The following is a 25,009-nucleotide window of genomic DNA, read 5'->3' on the forward strand; positions in this document are numbered from 1 at the left end:
AATGTCATGGAGCACCACCACTTTTCTAATTTCAAATTCAAAGTGGTTGTTTTAAAAATCTGTCTAAATATTTTTCCAATTTTATGCTGGGAAAGATAATTTTATTTTATACATACACATAAAAGTCTTTGGGGCCCAGTGACGAAGCCACTTGGTGGTTAGATACCAGCTGATTTTTTAAAATATTACATATTTTCTTTAAAAATTATGGTATAACATTAATATTAGTTAGGTTTTTAAAAGTGATACAATATTGGCACTAGCTGGATTTTGCACTCTCCCACTGGTGGGGCCTATATGAAATCATATGAAGAGAAGAGAGAAAAAAAATATAAGCTTCACATACTTTTATGTGTATAGAAGATAAAATTATCTTCTGTAATATGAGAAAAATTCATCACTAATTATATTTAGGGTATAAAGTTTCTAAAGTTACTTTAGATAATTTTATCTAATGTTCACTAAAATACACACACAAAAAATGTATGGGGCCTATATTTTTTTTTTCTTTTCTCTTCATATGGATCTACATAGATCCCACATATTTTTTGAGTATTTTATTAAACATTAGATAAAGTTATATAAGATAACTTTAGAATCTTTAACCCTTTTTATTTATTATTTTTAGTATTTGGATAACTTCTCACATCTCATGGGAATTTAAGTCACAATATATTATGTAGAGTTAGCTAGCATACTATGTTCTGGAAATTACAGACAAAAATTAAGAATGAGTAACATTTAAATCTAATTGACCCTACAGGAAATCTCTATCTGACTGTCTCTCTTTATACATGTGCACACATCGAGTAAAGTAGTTGAGATACGTATTAACATCTCTCCGTTTAGTCTGCTAAACATGAACTTCATAGCCTCAACGCATTGTCGTATTGCCGCGTGCCTGCTTCATCATTCTTCAGTCTTCAATTCACGAGAGATTTAACTCTCAATGCATTTCCTTCCACGTGTTCCAAGTTGACTACGGAGGAGTCACACTCTCAAACCGATTACACCCTCTGATCTTGACCTCGATCACATCGTTCACCCCATCTCCACCGTTGATTATCTCGCAGCATTGTCTACGTGGGGCCTGCTGATTCAGACCACATTAGGCACCAATTAATTTTCGGAATACATAAAAATAAAAATATTATCACTTACACAACATTCTCCTGCAAATACTTAAAAAAATAGATACAGAAGTAATTCCTCTTTAAAAATAATTTTAAAATTATTATATGAGATAGAACATTATGTCTATATCATACTCTCAATTAATCTTCATATTTTCTCTCTTTTCCCACTATTAGTTGAATTATAAAGTAAGTACCAAAATAATAAATATAATATCCTATCCCTTTTTAAATTTATATAATTTAATTATATCTTTTCTAAAAAATTCAACTTGGGTTAAAATCGAAATTTAGGTTCTACCCAACCCAACGAACAAACCAACAAAATCGCAGTCAAAATATTGGAGCATAATCCGCAAGAAATGTTGGCAACCAAAAGAGTAAACGAATTACGTCAGAAAAGTCCCATACCTTTTTCCACAAATGTTGCATAAAGTGAGACGCATAAACGTCGACGTATGGAACGGCTAAGGCCGTCGTGTACTCAACGCCCTCACATTCTTTTCCCGAAACGTCGACGTATCTTCTGTATCTGGATCGGGTCTGTCCCCCGCCCACATTATCAACCCGGTCCAGGAAATAGACGAGGGGCTTCTCACACGGGTCATTTCTCACGGGTCGGGTGTTGAACGTAAACGGGCCATTTTTCCAGCTCCGCCACGTCTTGAACGTGCCGAACGTCGTTTCAAGCTCTTTGGCCGTGGGTAGGAAAGGATACAACTCGACGCTGTAGCCCCACGACACCGAGACCGACCAATTCCTCCGAAGATCGTAACAGAAACTCCGCTGCAAGGTCCGACCCGGATCCGTTTTATAGGCGGCCGTGACCAACTTTTTAGCGGAGTCAACCCGGTTCATGTTTGGGAACATTGGGTCCACATAGTCCAAGTGGTGCAACGATACCAACGGTGCTACAGGGTGCGCCGCCAATAACCCATATGGGTTGCCACGTATATCAACCTATAATAAATAAGTTAGTTAAACGGAAATAAATGAATGAACGCTTTTTTTTCTCTCTCAACAATTACTTAGGTGATTACACGTAAGCGAGTATGGTTGGTTACATTTTCTTCCTAAAATAGTGGTTAGAATTACTCCTTTTTAAAAGTTAATAATGATATGTTTTAATAAAAAAAATTGTACTTTTTCAAAAAATAGATTTTTCCATGAATTTTTTTTCCTTCAACCGAGATGAAGAGGTTATTCCAACTTAATTATTAATTTCAAAAACAAAAATGAAGAGATTTTGTTATTCTTATAATTCTTAAATTAAGAGGAGGTTTTTTTTTTATTTGTTCATCTATTAATTAAATAATAAGATGGATTAAATTGGAACAATCCCTAATCTATTGAATCACGTGTTATCACTCCTCATATCAGAAGTGCCTTGATTGTGAAAAGAGTTTTATTATTCTCCTTTTACATAAGATAGTTAACTATATTATGTAGTAGAGAGAAAATATATGAGTCCCGTCATTAGAAGAAAAAAAAAAAAAGTGAGGTGCGAAGATTGAAGTAAGAGAGTAGGAGAGAAGTTATTATGTAAAAGGAGAGTAATATTTTTCTTGTGAAAATGTTGACAAAAACTTATTTTTTGTTTAATTTTATATACAAACTCAATTTATTTCTAATTTTTGTTAAAAAAAAGAAAAGAAAAAACATACCTGATGAAAACCAAGCTCTTTGGTGATCTGAACACCAATCTCACTTATGCAACTCTGAATTTTTTGATCAGACCCATAGAATTGAGCATATCGATCAATGCAACCATCCAAAATCTTCACCAGCTCCGCCGCCAAAGGGTAGCTTATGGCAAACCCGCCGCCGCCATAGGCCATGGTGTAAAAGTGTATGACATCCTGTTCCACACTCTCAGAATTCCCACCAACATAGTACATTTGATTGTGATCATATTTCGACAACACCGTAACGAGGTTGTCGGGGAAGAAAACAGTGTCATCATCACCCATCACGAACCACCTCACGTTATCCAACCCTAGCTCGAAGCTCTCTTTAACAATGCGCGCTATGCGAATCGCCGACCGTGAACCGTACCAGCACGTGTACTTGAACGACGACGTATCGCCGGAGACCCTGTACGGAGGCGAATTCTCAGGCCACGTCTCGTTTTCTGGCGGTTTTTGCTCCAACCAAACGAAGCCTCTTGTGACCCCTGGCTGCCACCAGAGCTCGCTGTAATGGCGGCGCTTGTGCCAGGTGACGGCAGAGCCGCCAATTCCGAACAAGATGTGGGAAATATTGGTAGGTTCTTCACCGCCGCCGCCGGAGCGGCCGTAAACTATGTCTTTAAAGTTTGTGGGGTCGTAATAGAAGAGGGAAAGGGTATGGGGAGAGTCGCTTGTTGAGAGGGAGAGAGAGAGAGAGAGGTAGAAGAAAAGGGAGATGAAGAGGAAGGTGGATATGACAAGACCCGTTTTGCGGAAGAGAGAGAGAAAATCGCTTGGTTTGATGGTGGGGATGAGAAGGGTTTTCCATGCCTTTTTGAGAGGGTCTCGAACTGGTTCTGTTGAAAAAGAAGACATTCGAAATGATCTACAAAGTTTTTAAGCTATGGAATTAAAAGGGTATATATATATATATAGATACGCATGTAGATACTGTATAGTGTTTCTGTTTTTAAGAGGGAAGTGTAGTGGAGCAATAGTAGTTAGTGGCTTGAACGTCTTCCTTCATTATAGGTGGCAGCAACGGGATATATATGGCTACCAACTATTCCTATGATTAAGTCTTAAATAAATAAGGGTGGGAATCTCATCATTTAGTATTTGAAAAGTCGAGAATAAATTGGAGAAATCTTTATACCTAATTAATGCCACATGAAAATGAGGATTTTTGATCTGCAAGTTTTAAAAGATCTTCATAAAGAAAGATTCTTGGAATGTTTAAGGATCACCAAAATTATTGAGAAAGTTATTAGAATATTTGAAAAAATAGACACTAGATTTTGGCATTCTTCAAACTCAAAGCATCTGTGGCAGCGGCTCCTATTTGGCATTACCAAATTTCAAAGTAGAAATTGATGCCTCAGGAATTGAAGTGGGAGCGGTTTTAATGTAAAACAATCATCTCATTGTGTTTTATAGTAGGAAATTGGCACCTACTATGCGCACCAAATCCACATACATTCGCGAGATGTTCGCGATTACAACAGTAGTAGCCAAATGGAGACAATACCTATTGGGGGTACCATTCACCATTTGGACATATTATAAGAGTTTGCACAACCTCATGAATCAGGTTGTCCAGACTCCGGAGCAACATAACTTCTTTTCAAAGCTATTAGGCTTTGATTACACCATTACATACAAGTCTGATAAGGCCAACGTAGTGTCGACGCCTTATCCAGGCATCCAGAAAGGGTTTTCGACACTATAAAACCATTTTGCAGCCCTTAGTGGTCCTATCAGTGATTACAAATCCCTACTGCTACAAGAATTACAACAAGACATCTCTTGTGCTATTATTTTACAAGATTTAGCTACAGAACTAGCCAAGTGGCCTCAGTGGAAGTGTAAGGAGGGCTTGTTACTGTTTCGCAACCGCATCGTTCTCTCTGCTACATCTACTATCATTCCACACTTGTTACACTATCTCCACACTTTAGTGCAGGGAGGTCATTCAGGATTTCAAGGTACTTTGTATCGAATTACCTTTAACTTCACCTGGAAGGGAATGAGAAAAACAGTGCGTGAATATGTCGCCAAGTGTTAAATTTGCCAAAAGATTAAACCCCCAAACCATTCGCCATTTGATTTATAAACTCCAATTAAGCCCCCAGATGAAACATGGACAGATCTGAGTATGAATTTCATTACTCACCTACCCCCTTCACATGGCTTTACAACGATTCTGGTTGTCATTGACCGATGTTCAAAAGAAGCTCATTTTGTTCTGTTACCTTCCTGCTACACAGCTGCCAAGATAGCACAAGTCTTTTGGGATTCGGTGGGAAAATTATATGTTCTACCTCGGTCCATCATTTCGGATCGTGATCCTTTGTTTTTAAGTAATTTTTGGACCTCCCTCTTCCACCTGCAAGGAACAGCACTTCGTTTCAGTTCGGCATATCACACTTAGTCTAATGGCCAAACTGAGAGAGTAAATGGATGAGTGGAATAGTTTATGATAGCTTTTACCTTTGATCAACCTTCAGCTTGGTCTAGGTATTTATTGTGGGCAGAATATCACCACAATACGTCCTTCAATAGCGCCACAAGCTTCACCCCATACCAGATTACATTCGGTAGACCCCCTCCGAATATATTATCTTACACACTGGGGTCCTCACCCAACGACGTTGTGGACGGCGTTCTTTTTTCAAGAGCTTCCATCCTCGCAATTGTGAAGGACAATCTGCTCTGATCTCAAATTCAAATGAAGAATCAAGCTGATAAAAAAAGAAAAGCGTGGGAGAACATGTCCTCCTCTGCTTATGACCTTATCGGCAGATTTCATTACATCGAAGGTCTTCGCAAAAGCTGGCCTTGAGGTTCTGTGGCCCCTTTGAAATCATTGGACGAATTGGTCTGGTAGCATACCATTTAAAGTTGCCACCTTTGGCTTGAATCCACCCCATCTTTCATGTCTCGCTCCTATGTCCGATCAGGTCCGACCGGAACTATCAAATTCATGATTTGCCCAACACATCTCCGGACAGCCCTCTGGCCCATACATCGGCAGCTATTGCAGGAAATCGCAACGTTTGGCGTAAGGGATGACGGTCACCCAAGTTCTAGTTCAGTGGTGTGGATTACCTCCCGAGGATAGTACATGGGAGGATAAAAGATTCGATCTTTGCACAAGAAGCTGATGGCAACATGCAAGGGAATTTCGAGCTTCCACCACAGGACCAAACACAACAAGGCAGGGAAAAAGACAACTCTCTGGAAGGACATATGACATTACCGGTGGAAAAGGATTCACAGGTAACCCCACCATTACCTTCTCCATTTGGAGCAGAAAAGAGAAAAATATAGCATTAGGACAAGGGCAGCAACGTTTTAGTTCTGGACCCAATACTCAATGTGCCAACTAAGTTGCGTGGGGAGTCTGCTGTCATTAAAGCTCATCTGCCAACCACTTTCATGCGCTACTCAAAACGCGCTTCTCCAGAGCGTGAATTACAGCTGGAATCCAACCCCTCTCACCTCATTAGACCGCTTCTCAAATCAGACCCTCTGATTGGTCCACCACAAAATCTTATCCTCGAGGACGAGGATATTTTTGAACGGGAAAGGAATGTAGCAGACCCAATTGAGATTGCAACATTACCAGAGAAGCGAGCCCGTATGCAGCCTAATTATCTAAAAGACTATGAGACCAGTTAAAGACTGTAGTAGAATAATTGTCTTTTATTATTCAGTACACGTGTAATCAGACTATCAGGCCCAACTAGTTTAGGGCATACATAGTAACACTAGAAAGGAAATGGAGTAAACATGAGTTAATTCTTCTTCGCTCTAATTTCTTTTATCTCTACCTCTCGTCTGAACTATCTTCTTGATAATTCTGGATTTCATTGCTATACCCAAAATTTGAAATGGCTGTAAATATTTTATTTTATTTTTTAAATAAAAAAGAACTAATTAAAAGGAAGTCCATACAATTGATTGCAAGGCTCTATATTGCCTTGTTCACTAGGGACCAAAACTTTCGACACGACCCGAATAGGGTAAGGATTTTGTGTTTATGTTAACTCATATTCGAATTTCCTGTCGATCAAAAAGTGATATGAAAAAATTATGTGATGTTCGTGTCAACCTATTTAAATTAAATAATTACATATTTATCCAACTTTTTATTTGTTAATTTAAAGTTATTTAAGTATTTTTCATTCAAAAAGTAAAATAAACGAGTTCTTCATCTTGTATCGTGTCAATCAGTGTAGTACAGATTGTGTTTGTGGTGAGATTTTTACATAAATTACTATTCGTATTAAGGATATATGAGTTCTTAGCGAATTCTTGTTGACTCATGTATGACCCGCAAAGTTGAATTGCCACCCCTTCGACAGTTGAGTGGTAACATTAATATTACTATAAATTTTTATTTTTAGTAACTTTATTATTAGAGTAAATATCATTTTTGGTCCTCAGCAAATTTCATGATGGCTGCTTTAGTCCCTAGCAAATAAAAAGACCCATCGTGGTCCCTAAGAAATTCAAAATGGTCCCATTTTAGTCCTTTTAGGGACTAATATGGGTCTTTTTTGAATTTGTGAGGGACCACGATTTCAACTAAATGAGTTCATTTTGAATTTCTTAGGGACCACGATGGGCCTTTTTATTTGCTAGGGACCAAAACGGGCACCGTGAAATTTGCTGAGGACCATAAAAGGTATCTGCTCTTATTATTATTGACCAAATTTTCAAATAACATCAATGCCATCTTAATTTGGTAGCTTTAGTACTATCTCTCGTCATGAAATTCTCTATATTAGTATTTACTTATAACTCATATTTTTCTGAAGGTAACTTCAATATTGCCTTATTTCCACAGCATCCATGCTATCGATGAAATATGTTCTCTACAATTTAGCACCTATCAGTGGCCATTGTATTGTCTCATATCACACGTATAGTTATGCATGATGACTTTTCATGTGTGATCAAATGATAACTTTTTTTATAGCATTATATGGTTTTTTTAATATAATAATACCTTCGACCTTCGAATCTATGACTTTGTGTAAATTATCAAACTCCTCCCTACAACACCAATTGTGATGGTTTAGCAACAGATTCCTTTTTAGTATTGCTTTTGAATAGCAAAGTGAAATGACCATATACTATTTAAATGTTTGATTATACTTGGCCATCAACCACATGTAAGTTCTAACTTATATTGAAATGCGAAATATGATAGATCATAAATATCTCTCGCCATTGCTTTCCTTTTGTTTTGAATAGTTTCTGCAACTGATATGAAAATCTTCTATTGAGTCTTTCAAACTCTTCTCTACAGCCCATATGGTGTGCAGCCTTTATGTAGAGTGAGCTCTGATAACACATATTTTGTTACACTTATTTATTACTCTTGAGTGGTATTTTTATGATTTATTTGAATTAAATAAAGATCTTTTGCGTCAAATCAAAATTCTAGATTTTAATTGGGTTTAATTGATTTTCGTCATAATTTTCTAGATTTACACTACTTTTGTATTTTGACCATATCTCACTCTACAAATGTTCGATTGACTCTGTTCTTGTTGCGTTTTGCAGATAATAGATAGGGCTACGATCGCTATTTCTTCTACTAAAGTCCAATTGGGACGGGAAGATGGTCTAAACCTGAGCCCAAGATGGACGTGTTTTGCTGGAAATTTATTTTGACGTTTGGACTTAAGTTATAATTTTGAACCCAATGTACATTAGGGGTGGCAATATGGGTTGAGCCCGGCGGGTCAACCCGCCAACCCGTCAAAACGGGGCGGGTTGGGTTGAGATTTTCAACCCACCAACCCACCTCAACCCGCCCCGCCTAGAAGTGGGTCAAAACGGGTTCAACCCGCCGGGTTTTAAATTTTTTTATTATTTTTTTTACAATTAGGTAGTATTTCATTAGTACTTAAATTTTTGTGATATTCAATTTTTTTTTATCTTAGTACTTTCTAGAAAAAAATAAAGAATAACAATTTTATTTATGACAAATGTTATCTATTTATAAATTCCTAAAGAATGTTTGACAAATATTAGTATATATTTAAGTTTGAGACTAAAAAAAATATAGAGAAGTGTGAAATAAAATAAAATAATATTAAAAAAATTCATTAAATATAATTTATTTTTGAATTTTAATTAATTTTTTTTAATTGGCGGGTTGGTGGGTTGACCCGCCAACCCGCCAACCCACCATAAAACGGGGTGGGTTCATTTTTACAACCCATATTTTTTAGCGGGTCAACCCGCCCCGCCCCTTTTTTGGCGGGTTGGTGGCGAGGAGGGGCGGGTCGGGGCGAGTCAATCCAAATTGCCACCCCTAATGTACATGAGGCCCAGAGCCATTATTTCTGTTTTGTTTCCTTTTATTTTGGGTTGAATTTGTATAGCCCGAAGCCTAGCTTGATTAGAGGTTAAAAGGGCGAGAGTAGGGAACTTGTGGAAAATCTTTCGTTTGAATTTAAATTTTATAGTTTAGAAATTAATAGAATTTTTGTCTTTTCTCTCTCCTCTTTTCTTTAATCAACCCAAGGGTTGAGGATTACATGGTTGAATCCTGAGGACCTGCGCCTCATTTTGAACCAAATTTGTTTCTTTTTCTAACTCGGTTTGGCATCGCTCGATTGTGGGCGTTCAATCTGAGATAAGCGATTGCGTTCTTAGGAAAGAGATTAATCATTAGATTTAATGGTTAGATTGATTAGCCCAATGAACTCAAGTCGAACGGGTTGATACTCCGCGATTGCGCGAGTAGACGCGCCGTATTCGACCAAACGCTAAGCGATCGCTTAGAGAGGGTTCTCAATTGGAAACAAGGATTCTGATTCAATTGAGATCAATCACAATTTGGTAATTATTTGTCCAATGATGGATATCCTTGGAATCCTAATTCTTGGGTTGGTTACTTTTAATTTGATTATTCTCGTTTGTTATTTTATTTTTTTTATTCCCGTTTAAATTGACAATCACATTAAAACCCTCCCTTTTTAGTTTCCAATTTTCTTTAGTTTCCATTTCTCATTAGTTTCTCTTTTATTTAGTTCCCATTTTCATTTAGTTTCCGTTTTCATTTGGTTTCCATTTTATTTTATTTTTATTTTTATTTTTATTTTATTTTTATAACTGAGCGATTAACATCATTGCAAACTCCTTGAGAGACGACTTAGGTTGACACTTTACTACAAATTTTTAATAAACCTAATTTAATTAATTTGCGCGAGTTCGACAGCTCGTGTCAAGCTCAGGGACTCATGAAGCTGAAGATGCACCCTTTTATAGACTCCTCCACCATAGAGTCTGTTCAAGTGTGCACTGAAGCTGGGTTCAGTTGATGGCAGACCAAAAACAGTGATAAAAGAAGTATCGTTTCCAAAGGAATTGTGATCGAATATCAAATAATTGTTCCTTTTAAGACGGAAGGAATTCAAATAGTTGTGAGAATTGTTGTGGATTTGAGTAAAAATAAGAACTAAAGGTAAAGACGTATATTCCACTGATCTCCATCTCGTCTTCTTTACAACCCTTTGAACATGTAAAGTTGTTAGCTGTCAACCTGAACATGTCTCCGTCATGAGCAATTCCACTGGTCTCCATCTCGTCTTCTTTACAACTCTTTGAACTTGGATTTGATACCACTGTTGGGATGGGGTCCCACAATCAGCACAAAAGCTAAATCACAGTTCAACACGTTAAGCTCGGAGCTCAGTATTTCCAGGTCGGTCTGAAGTCACTAGGTCGGCCAAATCGCAGAAAATGAAAAATGTAGAAATAAGAAAAACAAAAAGAAACAGAACAATCTTTTATTGTGGAAAACCTTCTGTAATACAGAGAATTAAAAACCACGAGACACTAGTCCTGAAAATCTTCCACTATGAAATAGTAGGATTACAAAAGATTCAATCCTCACTAGTTACACTAGACATATACTCAAACAACACCAACAATAATGGTTACAAGTTCTTCTCTAAGGAGGTATTACTCAAACTTTTCTTTAGAAGGTTTTCTTATAAAAGCAAGGCTAAGCTATTACAAAGGTCTTCTTGAGTTTATATAAGGTGAGGAGAACCCTACACCTTCATATGGAATCTTCATCAATAATTAAGTGCGTATAATTTATTGAGTTGATTATGCTGATATTGAGTCATGCACCCATAAATGATGTAATGTCCCACATCGGTTGGAGAGGGGAACGAAGCATGTCTTAAATAAGGGTGTGGATACCTTTCCTTGTAGGAGGCCTTTTGGGGGTAACCCGAAACGTAAAACCGTGAGCTCGACGGTGCTGGTGCGCGGGGCAAAACGGACAATATCCTGCTACAGGGTTTGGGGCTGTTACATTTGGTATCAGAGCAGGGCCTCTCTTCCAGTACGGTGTGGTTCGAGGACGAACCAGGCGGAAGCTGGTGGGCATGTAACATCCCAAGCGCTGACGAGGGCGGGGAGTGATCGCCGGTACAAAGAGGCACGAACAAGGAGCGGCTCCTGTCAGGCTTCCAGCGGGGGGTTACATGCATGAATGAATCGAATCGACACCCGAAAAAGAGGGATTCCAAAGGCTGTGCAGGTATAAGACTGCACAGTTTGGGATAGCTTATAAAAATTAATTGGTACTACCTATGCTAACAAGATGCATCTGCTTTTCGGTAGCCCGGATCGGAAGAACTCCACAGTTAAGCATGCTTGACTTGGAGCAATTCTGGGATGGGTGACCTCCTGGGAAGTTTTCCCGGGAAGAGTGCGAGTGAGGAAAAAGCACACTGAAAAGTCTCGTGTTAGTATGTAGGGATAGTCATTGATTCTTGAAGCGGTCGGGCATTACAAGTGGTATCAGAGCCTGGCCCTGGACCGGTGTGTACAACGGGGACGCTGTATTCCCAGTGGGGGAGGATGTAATGTCCCACATCGGTTGGAGAGGGGAACAAAGAATGCCTTAAATAAGGGTGTGGATACCTTTCCTTGTAGGAGGCCTTTTGGGGTAACCAGAAACGTAAAACCGTGAGCTCGACAGTGCTTGTGCGCGGGGCAAAGCGGACAATATCCTGCTACAGGGTTTGGGGCTGTTACAAATGAGGTGCACGCCCAACCACTAGCATTAAAGGAAAGAGCACACACTCCAACAAAAGTTGCTTATACCTATAACCATGCATATGGTCTTTCAGTCACTGGGTTGAGGTTCTTCATGGTTTATGTCTCGTGGGAAAGACTTGTCATGGCCTATTTGTTCTTCGTGAAGGATATTCTGAAAGGGAAACATATTACGATCTTTGAGGCACCTGATGGTGGAACCATGACCAAGGATTTTACTTACATTAATTATGTTGTTAATGGGTGTTTAGGGGATTTGGATATGGTCAAGAAGAGTACTAGTAGTGGTGGCAAGAAAAAAGGTCCTAAATAATTGAGGGTCTTAAATTTGGGGAATACTTTACCAGTGCTGGTGAGTGAGCTTGTCACCATATTGGCGAAGCTTTTGCAAACTAAGGCGAAGAAGAAGGTGCTTCCTATGCCAAGAATAGAGATGTTAAGTTCACCCATACCAATATTAGTTTGGCTCACAAGGACCTTGGGTAAGGACTATTGGGTCCGTGGCACATGATGGATCCGACCCAAATTAATGGGTGTCCTAATCTCTTGTTTATCATAGATGTGTAGATGTTGAGTCACTATATATCGAAGATAAAGTGAAAAAGAGAAGAAAGAGAAGCGTATAGAGAAAGCGCAAGTCAGAGACGAAGATTCTCTGAGAAAGAAATTCCAGCGTCATCGCTGAAGAAAAATAATACCATGTAGAGTATGATTCCCTATCCCCTTTACAGAAAGAAACATTTGTGTGAGGCACTTATGAGTAGATCCATCCTTTAGAGGGTGAGGTCCTCTGGTTATTGAGCTAGAGTGAATCTTGTGTAATCCTATAATTCATTGTGGACATTTTTCAGGACTTGGTCTTGTGGTTTTTACTCTTCACATCGAAGATGTTTTCTACATTAAAATTCTTGGTGTTCTCTTTTCTGGACTTGGATGAAGTCCTCTCGGAAGGAAAGCTCAATGAAGTTGGGTTAGTAAACTATTTTGGTGGAAGAGGATGGAAACTCACAAAAGGTAGCTTGGTGGTAGCCTAAGGTAAGAAAGAAAGATCTCTATATGTTATGAAAGAGAAGGTTGGCAATGGAGAGACCAATGCGGTTAAAGATGAATCAAGTTTGAAGCTCTGGCACAGATGACTCGGACACATGAGTGAGAAGGGTTTGCAAATCCTCACCAAGAAGGAATTGTTGCCGAGCTTGAGAGGTCAAATCTTGGAGATATGCACACACTGTTTAGCCTACAAGCAATGCTGAGTTTCATTCAAGAGACCGAACCATACTAGACGAATGAGGTATACTCTTGATCTTGTTCATACTGACGTATGTTCTACGTCAGAAAAATGTCTAAGTGATGTGTATTACTTCGTCATATTCATTGATGATCACACCAGAAGAGTGTGGGTGACCTTGCTTAATACGAAAGATCAGGTACTTCAAGCATTCAAGGAATTCCATGCAAAGTTTGAAAGGAAGACCGGCAGAAAGATGAAGGTTATCCGAGTTGACAACGATGTAGAATGCTGAGGTCCTTTTGACATGTACTGTAGTGCGACAGGTATAAATTTGGAGAAGACACCTCCAAAGACACTTAACTGAATGGTGTAGCAGAAAGAATAAATCGAACCATTGAAGAATGAGTCAGAAGTATGTTGTCACATGCCAAGCTTCCCAAGGCTTTCTAGGGGGAAGCCACAAGACTGCAGTCAACCTAATCAATCTATCACCCACAAGTCCTCTAGAAGAAGATATCCCAGAAGAAGTCTGGACGGGTAGGAAGGCAAAGTATAAACATCTGAAGGTGTTTGGATGTCGGTCATTTATACACATTCCTAAGGATGAACGAGAAAAGATGGTTGCCAACAAGGAGTGTGTTTATCTCGGCTCACGAAAAGATGAGTTTGGCTATCATCTTTGGGACCTTATCATCAGGAATGTTGTGACAAGCTGAGATGTAGTGTTCTTGGAGAGCCAGACTATTGAGGACATACAGAAGCCTAAGGTCGGAACTATTGTTCATCATGAGGTGGAGGACTCCCTTGTCCGAGCCAAAGCAGGGGGAGAATTAAATCAGTAAAACACTGAAGAGGGTGGACAACAAGAGTAACCACCAGATAATGGTGAGGTAGTACCAGAACATCTGCAAGACCAAGATTAAACATAATCAGGTTCCAAGGTGCAAGCACGAACTCAATAATCTGGCCAAGTTCTACACCCTTCTACCAGATATCCTACAGACGAGTACAGTTGTTGTAGAAGAAGAAGAGCCCCAGAGTTATGAAGAGGCAGTGACCAATGCTGAAAAGGAATAGTAGGAGAAAGCCATGCAAGACGAGATGAAATCCATGTATGAGAATCACACCTATGATCTGGTCGAGCTACTAGAAGTCATACTGGCTTTGAAGAACAAATGGGTATACAAACTCAAGGTGGAGGAAAACAACCCAAAGCCGAGGTGTAAAGACTGGATTACGATAAAAAGGGTGCAATCAGAAGAAAGGCATAGACTTTGAGGAGATATTCTCACCAGTAGTGAAGATGACGTCAATCTGAACTGTTCTAGGCATTGCAGCCACTCATGACTTGTAGGTCGAACAATTGGATGTGAAGACAATCTTTCTTCATGGAGACTTAGAAGAAGAAATATACATGGAGTGACCCAAATGTTTTGAAGTTCCAAGTGAAGAACATCTGGCATGTCGACTTAAGAAGAGTTTGTACAGCTTGGAGCAAGCACCCCACTCGTGGTACAAAAAGTTTGAGTCCTTCATGACTCAGCACGAATTTAAGAAGACTCTAACATATCATTGTGTCTTAATCAAGAGGTATGATGCTGATTTCATCATCATCTTTCTCTATGTAGATGACATGCTAATAAGGGGGGAATATACAAGGAAAATCCCTCAAGAAAGCCTTGAGCAAGTCATTCTCTATGAAGGATCTTGGCCCAGCAAGACAGATACTCGAAATGAAGCTTGTCAGGGATCGCTCAAAGAAGCTGTTGTGGCTATCTTGGGAGAAGTACATAGAGAAAATCCTGAAGAGGTTCAACATGGACCAATCCAAGACGATCAGAACTCTTCTGGCTGGACATTTCAAGTTGAGTCAGAAGGAAGGTCCTACCAGTGATGAAGAAAGAGAAGAAATGTCAAAGGTCTCATATCAGTTAGCTATAGGCAGTCTTATGTATGACATGATATGCACAAGGCCCGAACTTGCTTATGTAGTTGGGATTGTAAGCCGATTTATGTCAAACCTAGGCAAGAAACATTGGGACGCTATTAAATGAATATTCAGATACCTCAAAGGCACGGTGAACAAGTGTCTATGCTTTGGGAGAATAAAACTCGAGTTAGAAGCCTACTCAGATATCGACCTTGGTGGAGATGACGACTCAAGGAAGTCGACCACATGTTACCTGACTACCTTTGTAGGGGGAGCTATTTCTTGGCAGTCAAAACTTCAGAAGTGTGACGCCTTCTCCACTGCCGAGGCTGAATACATTGCTGCAATTGAGGCATGCAAGGAGCTAGTGTGGATGAAGAGTTTTCTATAGGAGTTCGGCCATAGTTAGGAGAAGTATGTGCTAAAGTGTGATAATCAAAGTGCTATACACTTAGCGAAGAATTCAATATTCCATGCATGGTCAAAGCACATAGATGTGCGATACCATTAGATCCGAGATGTGATAGAAGAAAAGTTTCTGTAGCTCGATAAAGTCCATACTGACCTGAACTGGTCGGACAAGATGACCGAGACTTTCCAACATGGAAGTTTGAATATTGCTTTGAAGGTGTCAGGTTGACTACCTCAGCCCCATACCCCTGATGAGGAGGAGGTCGGATATCCTCCCTCATGGGCACAAAGGGGGAGATTTGTTGGGTCCGCGACCCATGATGAACTGACCCAAAATAATGGGTGTCTTAATCTCTTATTTATAAGAGATGCTTAGTTGCTGAGCTGTCATATAGCGAATATAAAGCAAAAAGAGAAGATAGAGAAATGCATAGAGAAAGCGCAAGTCAGAGACGAAGATTCTCTGACGAAGAAACCTAGTGCGTCTGAAGATGAATAATACCCTGTAGAGTAGGATTTTCTATCCCTTTTACAGAGAGCAACACTTTTGTGAGACACTTGTGAGTAGATCCATCCTTTAGAGGGTGATGTCCTCCAGTTATTTAGCCAGAGTGAATCATGTGTAATTCAGTATTCATAGTGGACATTTTTTTAGACTTGGTCTCATGGTTTTTACTCTTCGTATCGAGGAGGTTTTCCACATTAAAATTATTGGTATTCTCTTACTCTTTATCTTTGATTTTAAATTTAATTTGTTATTATTGTTCACCAATGCTTTCGCAAGTCAACGCTTCCGCAAACCAGGCTGAAAACTGCCGGACTCAAATACACAACACAGACCTACCACTGATTTGGAGACAGGGCTGAAGATATTTGTGAAGTGGTACCTTGGATTTTATGCAGGGTGTGGGGTGACCTTATATGTGATGCTAGTTGGTGGTTATCCTTTTGAAGATCCAGATGACCCATGGAACTTCATAAAAACACTTCAGGTTAGTTGGATAACCAAATATTATTGGGTGCTTAATGTCCAAGTAGCTAGTGTTAAAAACAACTTATCACACAATTTTATGATTTTTTTATTTTTTTGGGATACTTTGACAGCATTATTTTATTCCAGACTACGTTAGTATCTCGAAAGAATGTAGACACCTTTTATCTCGAATATTTGTGGCCAACCCCGAGAAGGTATGATAATTAGTTCATTCATATAAATATTTTTGTTGAATTACATACGGTTTTAGTTTCTATGTTGTCAACTTTCTGTTACGTTGTTCATGCAGAGAATCCCCATCCCAGAAATTAAAGTGCACCCGTGGTTCCTTAATAACTTGCCAATGGAATTTGTGAAAGATGGGAATGTAAGTTGCAAAATGATGTGAGTGATGTGGATGATTCATCTCAGAGCATTGAAGAAATACTGTCCATAATTCAAGAGGCTCGGAAGACAGGTGAGGGACCAAAAATAGGTGGGCACTTTCTTGGAGGAACCATGGACCTTGATGCTGTGGATTCAGATGCTGACATTGATGATATAGAAGCATGTGGGGATTTTGTTTGTGCATTGTGAGTGTTACTTAAGACTTCACATTTTTCCTAGTGATAGAATAAAGGAATATCAAGGCTTTCTTGCTTTCTGTACTTGGCAAAAATTCCAGATCATACAACCTACTCTTCTCTTATGTTAATATATAATATTGGTCTCTGTTATCATGATCCTCCCCCCTTTTATTAGTTTATCTTTTAAATAAAAAATCTTCCTCTGGGATATTTTATTTTTTGGGATATTATAACAAAATAACAAGTTACGACAAAAATGAAATGGGACTATTATCTGATATGGGAAAATATTTTATATGGTCCAAGACCACTGAATCTTTTAGTGCTCCTTTTTACAATATTAATTTTTTTCCTTTTTATTCCTGTTATTTTTTCTCTTTTTCAATTTTACTCTTCTATTTACACTAAGAGACCACCTAAAAAATGGCACGAAAAATGGTCGTGCCGTTCACAATAAATAATCTCCTTATATGGATGATGGCACAATGTTGTACACGACGAGGGTGGTTAAGATATTTTTTTTTGTTGGTAAAATGATGGTTAAGGTATTTAACTTGAATTGGATAGAGTGCGATGCTAAATATGATACCTTTTCTTTTTGTTCAAGGGATGAGCTAATCAAAACCAAACATGAACATGTTAATTTTTTTTTTCCATTCAAATATGATTGAAGTAAATAATAAATAAAAAAATCGAGTGACCAATTGGGATTCACTTATTTGGAAGAAATATATAAATTAATATCATATAAAATATTTAGAAGAATTATATAAATTCTTTGTTAAAGGATATTTTTAACAAAAATATTTATTTTTATTCTATCTAATATTATATAGTGCATTAACAAACACCAGATAATATTATCTTATACAATAATACATTATCTTATTTAATGTTTTGCCAAACGTTGCATAGTATTAAAATATAATCGGTCCTTATATAATCAGGACGTGTTTGGAATGACGTATAAGATCTGATAATATAAGTTTATATTATACGTTATGATATTTTTAGTTGTCTGATGTGAGCATTGTATAGTATAAATTTAGATAACAAGATCTTTTAATACATCAAAATAATATATAACTTAATCAACAAGAGTGGGATGAGATTAGGCCCGAAAAGAAAATGATGTATTTGGTAAATACTTCCCATCTCCCTTCTACCCCTTTTCCTCTTCAAAAAACGAACAAAGTCTCGTGTGTATCACTTTCTCATCCTATTCTCTCTCTTTCTCACCCATACCTTGCTGCTTTCTTTGCTTCTATGTTTATGCTACTTTTTCTCGATTTGTTCCCTTTATCTTTCTTTCTCCTTATTTTCAATTTTTTTATTTTTTTATTTTGGTTTTCCAGTCATTTTTCTACAAGAAAAAGTGGTTTAACTAAGAATCAATCTATGCCCAAAAATGGATTTTCGTGTCCTGAGGTTGCCTTTTATGATTTTTTCCACTTCCTAATAGTAGTAGCAAAAAGCAAAATGATGAACTCTCGATTCAGTGTTTAGCCTAGACAGAACGAAGGTATCCCAGTCAATACTCATTTTGTTGCTGTCAATAAATAGAGGTACTCGGGGGCTGGTTTGAGTGTAAACTTAGTCTAATCCAAACTCCACTAATTCTCAATCTGAGAAATTAAACCAAACCATAATATCTTATACATACAATATCATGTCAAATATTAAATAGTATTAAAATTTAGGGAAAAGTTCATAGATTTCCTGTGGTTTATTCTTTTATCACTTACATCCCTATATTTTTTTCTTATTAATTATCTTCCTATGATTTTATTCCATCCAAGTCCACCTTTAATACCATTAGTAATTGAATCAACTTGTTTATTTTACTTTTATTTTACTGGTTAATTAATCTGACATAAAAATTTATTACCAACTGATGCCATATTCATCCCCTACTTGCTGGATTTCATTACGCCATCTAACTGCTGATTGCAATTGCCAACTAACTGTTGGGAGGAGGATATTTGAGAAAAGTAAAGGTTTAGAAAGATTTGGAGGAAGAGAACACTTTTATTACTACACAACTCTTTTTCCTTTTGGCTTTTTGGCTTGTTACAAAATGATGGAGGACACACCTATATATACTAGTGGCACCTCCTTAACCAATGGCTAGGATTATGCCAACACAATTCTCATCTAATGGCTACAAATCATTTTCTAGAATTCTCCACAATTTTCCTAGCCTAGATATTTCCATGGTAGTTTCTAAGTTGAACTATTCTAGATATTTCCATGGAGTAATCTAGAGTGGATTACTCTAGAATTTGAGCTAAACTACTCCTAAAGATTATTCTAGAAGTTGGGCCAAATAATAACTAAGCCCAATGGACCAAAAACTAATTAAATCAAGTTTATTTATTCAACACCCCCCTTAAACTTGATTTTGTAAACCAATCATATTTTGGGGAAGACATTTGTCCGGTGGCTTTGGGATTGGTGGAAGATAAACAATCTTTATCGGTGCTGGTGGCATCTCCGGTACATACACGATCTCTGCTAAATTTGACCAAGTAATCCTTGTTTTTTTCCCTTTGCTCATTCTCCAAAATATCTTCCTTCTTTTGCTTTTCTGGCACATCAACGAGAGTTTGTTTTTCTTTTATTGGAATTATTTCTCCTTTGTTTGTCTTCTTTGTTGGTACTCCTCTTGACTTGTTGCTACTGCTCCTTGGCTTCACTTTCTGTTTAATTTCTTTGTTGTTGTTGCTTCTTCCTGTTGATGGTGTAGATGCAAGAGTTGTTGGAGTAGGACTTGATGGAGGAGTTTGATCATTTCCATCCTGAACTGTCTGCCCTTCTGAGTCATCAACATTTCTAAAGAATACGCCTTCAACTTTCATTTCTTCAGTTGCTATATGTTTTTTCTTGGTTGTCATTATTTCATCCAATATAAAATTTCTTTGGGGTTCTATCTTTGATTCTGGCAGTGTTAGTACTGCTTCATTCTCCTCTTCTTCCTCACATTCCTCATCATCATCATCGATGTCGTCAGGATCACCACTACGCTTGCTATTACCTTCTCCTCATCTTTTTTCTTCATGTTCTTTCATCAAATCGGATTTATTTATCCACTTAGCAACTTCTGTATCTTCTTCCATATAATCAATATTATTAGCTTCAGCTTCAGTTTCTTCTTGATGTTCTTCTTCTTCCATAGCCTCTGATTTCTTTGACTCTAATTCATTTTGGATATCAATTCTGATTCTGAATTGCTTGATTCTGTGTCTAGATACCATGTATTCTCTTGTTCTCCTACATTGTCAATGTGTATCATCAACAGAGTGCCATCTTCTTGACTTTTCTCTTCCACATAGTTTGCCTTCTCCTCAATCCTCCTTGTAGGGGCTCTACATTCAGAAGCATAATGGCCGAACCTTTGACAGTTGTAGCACTTGATTTGTGATTTGTCACGCCTTGGTTGGAAGCCACCTCTTCCACGACCTCTTGTTGAGCTTTCTCCTCAATCTTCATGGGCATAGTTGTTGTTGAAGCCTATACTTCCACGTCCACGACCTCTTCCTCGACCATGATATCCTCCTCGTCCTATTGTGTTGCCAAAGTCTTCTTCCTTTCCTTTGAAGTTGAGTTTTGTCTTGAGTAATTGTTCACCAACCCCTTGCTTTTTCTTTTGCTTCTCCTCATATGCTTGTAAGGAGCCCAAGAGTTGCTCTATTGTCATAGCTTCCAAATCTTTTGTTTCTTCTATGACAGTGACAATATAATCGAATTTTGAGTCTAAAGATCGCAAAATTTTCTCCATAACTTTTACATCATCTATCTTTTCACCATTTCTTTTTAATTGATTAGTCACCGTCAAGACTCTAGAAAAATAATCAGAGATACTTTCGGCATCTTTCATGTGTAAAGTTTCAAACTCACTTCTTAGAGTTTGAAGACGTGCCTTGACCGGCTCAGCACCCTTGTAAGAGGTTTGTAACTTCTGCTTCCTTTGTGGTGGCTGCCTCCGAAATCTTCTCAAAAGCATCTTTATCCAATCCTTGATAGATGAGATAGAGAGCTTTCTTGTCTTTCTTTCTTGAATCCTTCAAGCTATCCCTTTGAGTTTGGGATAGAGTGACTCATTCTTTTGGCTCATCGTAGCCTTTCTCTACCACTTCCCACACATCTTGTGATCCAAGGAGGGCCTTCATCTTGATGCTCCAATTATCATAGTTGCTCTTGGTGAGCATATGGACTTGGAAAGGAACCATGTTGCTACTTGCCATTTCTCTAGAAAGGATCTTAAGGCTCTGATACCACTTTGTTGGGAGGAGGATATTTGAGAAAAGGAAAGGTTTAGAAAGATTTGGAGGAAGAGAACACTTTTATTACTACACAACTCTTTTTCCTTTTGGCTTTTTGGCTTGTTACAAAATGATGGAGGACACACCTATATATACTAGTGGCACCTCCTTAACCAATTGCTAGGATTATGCCAACACAATTCTCATCTAATGGCTACAAATCATTTTCCAGAATTCTCCACAATTTTCCTAGCCTAGATATTTCCATGGTAGTTTCTAGGATGAACTATTCTAGATATTTCCATGGAGTAATCTAGAGTGGATTACTCTAGAATTTAGGCTAAACTACTCCTAAGAATTATTCTAGAAGTTGGGCCAAATAATAACTAAGCCTAATGGACCAAAAACTAATTAAATCAAGTTTATTTATTCAACACTAACTTGACCAATTTTTATATAATGGTAAAAACGAAGGAATAAATAATGACAAGGACTGTTTACTGAAAAAAATAAAAAAATACTGATAAGGACTGAACCAATACTGGACAAATATTTTTGTCCTTATATTTAAAGTCAACTAATACCAAGTATCAGCTATACATATGAAGACTTCTCTTATCTATTACCATTCTGAACAAGAGTAACTTGTAAAAAGTAAATGAGTTATGGATAGTAACATTTAGAGAAGTCTTGATATGTATTACTGTTTCGAAAATCACATCTTTAAGATAATGCAAAACTTAATGTTAATATGTATTGTTACTATGCATAACTCTCATTATTTTTTACAAATTACTCGTCGTTTCTTTTCTTTTCTTTCTATACAAATGGGAATTTAACATATAAAATAAGGGTTATATACTTCTTCTGTCACTGCAGATGGGAAAAAGTGCAGCAACATTTATTTTTATCAAGATACGCGTCCGAATCCTGATGTGTTTTTTTTTTTTAGGCCAGGATACGACCCCAAATCCTAGTGTTAATAATTTGCTGCAACTTTTCTCATCAGCAGCGAAAGGAAAAATGACAAACCCATAAAATAATATAACATACCCAAACCCCTTGCCACTAGATGTACAAGTTACTCTTGTTCAGAAGGGTAAGAACTAGAGAAGTCTTCATATGTATTGCTGATACTTGGTTTTAGTTGACTTTAAATATAAGGACAAAAAAATTTGTCCATTACTGATTCAGTCTTTATCAGTATTATTTATTCCTTGGCTTTTACCATTATATAAAAATTGGTCAAGTTCCTAATTTCCTTAAAAGTTAAACAGAAGTTGGCCTTCATGAATTGTGTCTGTTATGTTTTCATTCAACCAAACATCCAAACAACTGGAGGAGGCTCTTCATATTACTGATTGTAATAGTATTTTATAATCTTGTTGCCATTGTGAAAGGGTAAATCAATAACCCTAGTCCCTAAGAATTCATTAATACAACTTCCACCTATGTGAAATTCAAAAATTTAAGCAGCTACATCTAGAATACCCATCATATATATCCTAGTTAGAATTGTTTATGTCCAACAACAGTTAACTTTTTTTTTTCTTGAGAATTGCTTCACTTGAGGTCGAATAGATTTTCCACTTGTTCGGTGTGCGTGATCTAGAGTGAAATTTTCAACTTATTTAACAATTGCAATCAGCAGTTAGATGGCTCCAGTAAGTAGGGGATGAATATGGCATCACTTGGTACTAAATTTTTATATCAGATTAATTAGGTAAAATGGAGAAGTTAGTTCAATTACAAACGGTGTTAAAAGTGAACTTGGATGGAATAAAATCACTCGGGATAATTGATAAGAAAAAAAATATAGAGGTGTAAGTGATAAAAGAGTAATCCACGTGAGATTTTTTGAACTTTTCTCTAAAATTTAATCAAAGTCTTATACTATCAGGTCTAATACGTACTATAAGGCTTTACTATCTTATACACCAAACATGTCCTTAAATCTTATACTATCAGGTCTTATCTTATATTGTATACCAAACATGTCCTAAATGAATTACATGATATCACTTGGAGTCTGCAATCCCAGTTGGCTTGAATTCTTGTATATCTTAATTGTTGCTTGAGAAAACTATGGAAATATAAAAAACAAAAACTTGAAATTAATTTACAGTGGCATCTATTTGTTGAAAAAGAAAAACGGTGAACAATAAAATCTATTAAACGACGTTTTATGACTCATGCCGTATCAGAATTTTGGAACACACAATCTAATATATCAAACAAATTAGGAAACGAAAACAACATGACGATCAATTATTTAAAAGGGAGAATCATTATTTAGAAGCCAACAAAATAACTTCTTAGACAATACACAAAGCAACAACTTCAAATAATAGTTAAATGATTCCAAAAGCAATAATTTATTTTCTTTAAACTGTAGATATTATAATAATAATAATAATTACCAAAAGAATTAAAAAGATAGACAAAAAAAGAAGATCGTAAACCCATATGCTAACAGCAGAAAAATACAAGCAATATCAACATAAAAGTTCATATGATACGCCCCATTATTGAAGTAACATGGCATTATATCTAGAGTTTAATTTTGATGCACTAGTGTTACTGTAAAGAACTTTTACACTTGCATTTCACAAAGTGTTACAACATCATTCAATAAGTTTGACTATGTTATTAATAACTATATGAGATCGATATCAAACTCATTGAATGATATGTTAACACACTATTGGATGCAAATATAAAAAACTTTCATATTGACAGTGTATCAAAACTAAATTCTTATATCAAATTACCTTAAAATTGGAGGTGGAAGAACAGGTAGGTATTAAAAAAAGTAACCTTTTGCTGATTTTCCAATTGGAATGCTATTCAAAAGAATGCTCTGGTGCTCAATATTGGTGCCTCCTGTGGCTCAAGGCCTAACCTAAGCTCAAGGTCTAAATCAGCTTTCTTCTCTTCAATCCTCTGCATCCCAACACTACCCTTTATCTCAGTGGTTGAAGTTAACCTCCCAACAAATGATGGAAGATGAGGAAGTTCTGCAGCACCAATTAACTTACCCCTTTGAGAAGCATGATCATAATCTTTGTCAGGAAAATTGAATGGCTTCTTAACACTACTAGCATGTTTTTCTTCCCCAGAATCCAATTGGAACAAAATTTTCTCTTCCAAATCAACAGGCTCATTGTCTCTTGTGTTCTTCATTGAGATGTCCAATGAAAGCAAATTTTCTTCAGAAGATTGCTTGAGCTTGGCTCTATCTCTTCTATGGATATTCATGTGGCCTCCTAGTGCCTGTGCATTTGAGAACCCTCTTTTGCAAAAGGCACAAGAATAAGATCTAACTTGTCCTGAACCACCTTGATCATCTGAACCCCATCTTATTTGCTCAGATTTGTTAGAGTTTGTGGTATTGAAATCCATTTTTTCTCTGACAAGTATAGAGGAAGTAGCAATAAGAGTTAAAATTAACAAAGCAAAAACAGTTTGTTGTTAATGGGGTCAACAGATATTGGCTAAAGCAAAATTTATAATAAGATCGGAAAACTACAGAAGATATGCACGTACGAGGTTTTTTCCCTTATTTTATTATGTCAGCTGAATAATATAGTTTACAACTTAGGTCAGAGAACCTTAAATATAATTGAATAAAATATTAGGTGCATCTTTTTTACTCATTCAATGATTCTACTAGACATCTTCCTTTTGGATTGTCTTGAGAGGATCAATAAGAATTAATA

The 25,009-nt window shown here is 37.2% G+C and overlaps 2 protein-coding genes and 1 pseudogene across 2 annotated transcripts; 1 reads left to right on the forward strand and 2 right to left on the reverse strand.

Moving 5' to 3' along the window:
* Nucleotides 1-761: 761 nt before the first annotated feature.
* LOC133304871 (uncharacterized) lies at nucleotides 762-3,676 on the reverse strand. Its single transcript, XM_061504946.1, has 3 exons — nucleotides 2,798-3,676; nucleotides 1,545-2,093; nucleotides 762-1,090 (listed from the first exon to the last, which is right to left on the reverse strand). The coding sequence occupies exons 1-3, from the start codon at nucleotides 3,674-3,676 to the stop codon at nucleotides 980-982; spliced, it is 1,539 nt and encodes a 512-aa protein (XP_061360930.1). The 3' UTR covers nucleotides 762-979.
* A 12,718-nt stretch (nucleotides 3,677-16,394) lies between these two features.
* Nucleotides 16,395-17,038, forward strand: LOC133304869 (serine/threonine-protein kinase SAPK2-like; annotated as a pseudogene).
* Nucleotides 17,039-24,137: 7,099 nt separating this feature from the next.
* On the reverse strand, nucleotides 24,138-24,692 carry LOC133304880 (transcriptional regulator TAC1-like). The gene has a single exon (XM_061504959.1). It carries the CDS (start codon nucleotides 24,690-24,692, stop codon nucleotides 24,138-24,140), a length of 555 nt encoding a protein of 184 aa, XP_061360943.1.
* Between the last annotated feature and the right edge of the window lie 317 nt (nucleotides 24,693-25,009).

This window comes from Gastrolobium bilobum, unplaced genomic scaffold (assembly GCF_033153095.1).
Source record: "Gastrolobium bilobum isolate Gb01-03AN ecotype WA unplaced genomic scaffold, APGP_CSIRO_Gbil_v1 utg29862, whole genome shotgun sequence".
In the NCBI taxonomy this organism is placed as follows: Eukaryota; Viridiplantae; Streptophyta; class Magnoliopsida; order Fabales; family Fabaceae; genus Gastrolobium; species Gastrolobium bilobum.

Coding starts and splice junctions, on each gene's coding strand:
- LOC133304871 (XM_061504946.1), bottom strand. CDS start 3,676: ATGTCTTCTTTTTCAACAGAACCAGTTCGAGACCCTCTCAAAAAGGCA. Junction 2,094..2,797: donor AAGAGCTTGGTTTTCATCAG/GTATGTTTTTTC, acceptor TATTTATTATAG/GTTGATATACGTGGCAACCC. Junction 1,091..1,544: donor TGCAACATTTGTGGAAAAAG/GTATGGGACTTT, acceptor CTGAATCAGCAG/GCCCCACGTAGACAATGCTG.
- LOC133304880 (XM_061504959.1), bottom strand. CDS start 24,692: ATGGATTTCAATACCACAAACTCTAACAAATCTGAGCAAATAAGATGG.